Raw genomic sequence first — 4,419 nt, 5'->3', positions numbered from 1 at the left:
AAACTTGTAATTTATTAATTAAAATTAGAATAGAGAGTGAAATTTGACTTTTTAGATGTGGAGAGTCAAACTTATTCTTTAATTTATATTCAAAAAATAAAAAGTATGTTTGACTCTTATTTTTATGAATAAACTTTTTATAATAAAATGTTTATTCATAAAAATAAGAGTTCAACAGACTCTTTATTCTTTAAATATAAATTAAAGAGCGAGTCTGACTCTCCACATCTAAAAAGTCAAATTTTATTCTTTATCTTAATTTTAAATAATAAATTATAAATTTTTATACATTTTATTTATAATTTATCTCTTTTATTAAATTTATTTATTGAAAAAATATATTCTCTTCATCAAAGTTTAAAGAGTTTATTAAATTTAAATAAAAAATTTATCCTTTATATTTAAAAATCAATAAAGATAAAATATGCTCATTAAAGATGATCTTAGCTTCCTTAAAAGAATATAATTTTTTGTCTATTATATACAGCATAAAAGTCTATCCCACACGTTGTCATTGCGCAACCAAATGTCAACGATTTGTACAAAACAAAACGTAACTGCTCACTCTCAATAGCCTTTAAAAGGAAACAGACAACACCACAACTACCCACGAAACCCCATTCACTTTCACATCAAATCTATGCCATTTCCGATAATAATACTCTCTAAATTTTCTACATAATCACGATGAAGCTTGTTTGGTCTCCAGAAACCGCCTCTAAAGCTTACATAGACACAGTAAAATCAGTGAGTTAGTTTTATTCTCCGTCTATTAATTGATCAATTAATTTTAATTTCAGTACCTTAATCTCTATTATACTAGAAGAGATTAGTTAACTTGGAATCATTTTTGCAGTGTGAAAATTTCAAAGAATCCAGCGTAGCCGAACTCCTCTCAGCCATGGCTGCTGGTTGGAACGCAAAGTTGATTGTCGAAGCCTGGTCCTGCGGCGGTCCAATAGCAACCAGTATCGGCCTAGCTGTAGCCGCTCGTCACACCTCTGCACGACACGTGTGCGTAGTCCCCGATGAACGTTCAAGATTAGCGTATGTTAAAGGCATGTACGAAGCAGGCATAGCAGCAACAGAAGTGATAGTAAGAGAAGCAGAAGAGGCGATGGCGGAACTGGTGGGTGTAGATTTCTTGGTGGTTGATTGTAAGCGTAAAGATTTTGGTAGGGTCTTGAGGTTTGCAGAGTTTAGTAATAAAGGGGCAGTTTTAGTTTGCAAAAATGCATGTCAAAGGAGTTGTGGTAGCAGTAATATTTCTGGGTTAAGATGGAACGTGGTTCTGGAGAGAGGGTTACGTGTCGTAAGATCGGTGCTCTTGCCGGTAGGTCAGGGATTAGACATGGCTCACGTAGGGAGTAATGTCCGGGGAGAGAATTTAAAGAAGAGTCCTACTCGTAGCCGTTGGATCAAGCATATTGATCAACGATCGGGTGAGGAGCATTTGTTTCGAGGATAATTTTGAGCAGATGTTGACTGAGTGTATTTTGGCCAAGTTTGAAAATATCTTCTACATCCCTGTACGAAGTCAAGATCAGAGGATGTAATTGATATTTTCCTTTTTGTAATTCAGGAGCTCTCAATCTCCATAGTTCAAGGCTTCAAGCCTCTTCTATGGCAGGAATTTTAGTATGAATAATGTAAATATTTGCACATTTAATAATAATTATTTGTGTTTGTATCAGTTAATTTCTTGCAGACTTTCTTATTTTTGGTTTGGGATCACGTTGGGCCAGTTTTTTAAGTATTCTAGAATGAAGGTAGTTTTTCAAAATTATATATATATATTGGTGACTGAAGGTGTTCGGATCAGTTTGCATATACCTCAATTAATTATTCGAAACCTTGAAGTTAACGATCAGATAAACTTCCAACGATCATCCCTATAAACATCCAAGGGTAATTAAACTTATGACATTTTGATTAATACATCTAAGAGTCTCTATTTGATTGCCCAGACACGCAGAAGTGGTTTAATATATATTTTTTAACACTATAAAAGCTTTAAAAATGAGATATCTATTTCATATTTTTCAATAATTACACCATAAAACCAATAGAGTAGTGCTCGATTGATAGCAAATACAATAAAAGAATACAATTTCCTCAAAATTTATAAAAAAAAATATATATTTTTTAAATTTTAATAAAGTGTATATTCAATCAAATGTGTACTTAAAGCTTTTTTTTTTTTTTTTTCTAATTAAATAGTCATATCCGTTTTGCTAAATAGTGTTGGGCTGGCCACTAGACCCAATGGGTTACATTTGGATTCGGACACTTTGCCATACAGGCTTGCGACAATTCCAAAGGCCCACACAACGATNCTTCTCAGGGAATTGGTGCCTAGAACGTTTATAGGGTGCTGTTACTGTTCCTGTTTCATTTCTTGGTATTTGCTTTTTTTAAGTCAGTGATGATGTTCTGTGGTTTAGCCTTTACACCCGTTTGTTTTGGTTGAGTTAGCATATTACTTTTTTATGCTTTTTTGGAAGTTTTGCTTTTTCATTTTCTATGTGCTTTTCAAGATTTTATCATAGGACCGCTGTGAAGAACGGGGAGTTTGTGGATTTCCTTATTCAGGATGCGGTACAAGTTTCAGGTGGCGGAGGTATTTGATGGAATCCTTACAAGTCAGGAGATACCAAGCCAAATTATTTATTGAACACCCTAAGATGAGGATATACCGAAATATAGTTTGGCCATTTATTGTTTTGGTGTTAATCATTCCACATATTCATTATCTGATATGGTCTTGACATTTTATTTTTTCTTTATTTCTTATTAATTCTAGCTTACAAAATATATATGCTTGGGACGTCTGCAGGTATTATAATTGCTTAAGAGCTTTTAGTGATGTTATTGCTGTTTGCGGTTTGATCACATAGAAATCCTCCTTCCCTCCTCTTTATTAACAATGTAATTTTTTTTCACTGATTTTGAGTATTTCCGTTGCTGGATTGAGAGTTTTTTTTCCCACTTTTGCTCTGCTTTTATAGTTTATTTTAGACTTGTCTTATTCAAGTGTCGTCATTTTCCGGATCTGATGGATACTTGGACAAATAAAGGTGATTCCATAGTTTATGGTGTGTGGTGTAAGGTCATCTCTTTCCATTAAGCTTCTTCAGCGATATTCTATGCGGTCTGGTAGTGTTGTCTATCGTCAAATAAACTATTTTACTGACTGTCCCCATTCGTTAAAGAGATTGCAATTTTCAATTGGGTGTCATTAAATCAGCTTTGATTTAAATGCTTTTGTGATTAACAACATTCATTAGTGAAATGTTACTCTGATTAATATCTTTGTTTTTCGTTTCGTTAATATTGCTTTGCAATGTCTCCTTTTAGTTTGGGTCAATGGTTTTGGTGAGACGAGATCTCCTTTACAAGATGGTATGATGATACGAGTCATATCCTGTAATGGGAGTCATATCCGTATTCATTTCTTTATATTTGCTTATTTTTAAGTCAGTGATGATGTACTGTAGGTTAGCCTTGGACTCTGGTAGACAGGTTTTACACCCTTTGATTTTGGTTGAGTTATGGTATTACTTTTATGCTTTTTTAAAGTTTTGCTTTTTAATTTTCTATATGGTTTTCAAGATTTTATTGTAGGACCGCTTTGAAGAATGGGGAGTTTGAGGATTTCCGTATTCGGGATGTGGTACAAGTTTCATATGGAGGAGGTATTTGATGGAATCCTTGCAGGTCAGGGATAGCATGCCAAATTATTTATTGAACATCTGAAGAGGAGGATAGGCTGAAACTTTTTTGGGCCATTTATTCTTTTGGTGCTCTAATCGTTCCACGTATTCGGTATCTGATATGGTTTAGCATTTTATTTTTTATTTTTCTTTATCTCTGCAGATATTATAATTAGAGCATTTAGTGATGTTGTTGCTGTTTGCAGTTTGAGCACATAGAAATCCTCCTTCACCCTTTGTTTTGAGCAATATCATTTTTCGCCATTGGTTTTGACTTTTGAGTTTTTCCGTGTTGTTGATCTGGGTAATTTTTCCCACTTCTAATGTGCATAGTTTATATTACACTTTCTTTGATTCGAGTATCCTCTTTTCTAGGATCTGATGCATGCGTACTTGGGCAATTAAAGATAAGTACATAGTTTATATTAGAGACTTTTTTTTTTCTTCATTTTTTCTACTTTTGTCTGCTTGTTATATATGGTTTTAATTTGTGGTTTTTCCATCTTTGTGATGTCTCATGTGATCGGCTAGTGGGGGTGATATGTTCTTGAATATATTATAACTATTTTTGTTGTGCTTGCTTTTCTGAACTTCTGTTGCTTTTTTCTTGGGAGGCACTGAGCTGACTTTGTTATAGGGGTATAATGTTTTCATTTAATCTTGTTTTGTACTCCTTAGAGAAACTAAGCTTTTATTAGAGGAACTA

The 4,419-nt window shown here is 33.6% G+C and overlaps 1 protein-coding gene across 1 annotated transcript; it reads left to right on the top strand.

The window, feature by feature from the left end:
* Nucleotides 1–603: 603 nt before the first annotated feature.
* On the top strand, nt 604–1,693 carry LOC116128170. The gene is made up of 2 exons (XM_031413864.1): nt 604–747; nt 857–1,693. The coding sequence occupies exons 1-2, from the start codon at nt 688–690 to the stop codon at nt 1,466–1,468; spliced, it is 672 nt and encodes a 223-aa protein (XP_031269724.1). The 5' UTR covers nt 604–687; the 3' UTR covers nt 1,469–1,693.
* The last annotated feature ends 2,726 nt before the right edge of the window (nt 1,694–4,419 follow it).

The sequence above is a fragment of the Pistacia vera genome, unplaced genomic scaffold (assembly GCF_008641045.1).
Source record: "Pistacia vera cultivar Batoury unplaced genomic scaffold, PisVer_v2 Contig197, whole genome shotgun sequence".
Lineage (NCBI taxonomy): Eukaryota > Viridiplantae > Streptophyta > Magnoliopsida > Sapindales > Anacardiaceae > Pistacia > Pistacia vera.
This window is presented reverse-complemented; position numbering and strand designations above follow the sequence as displayed.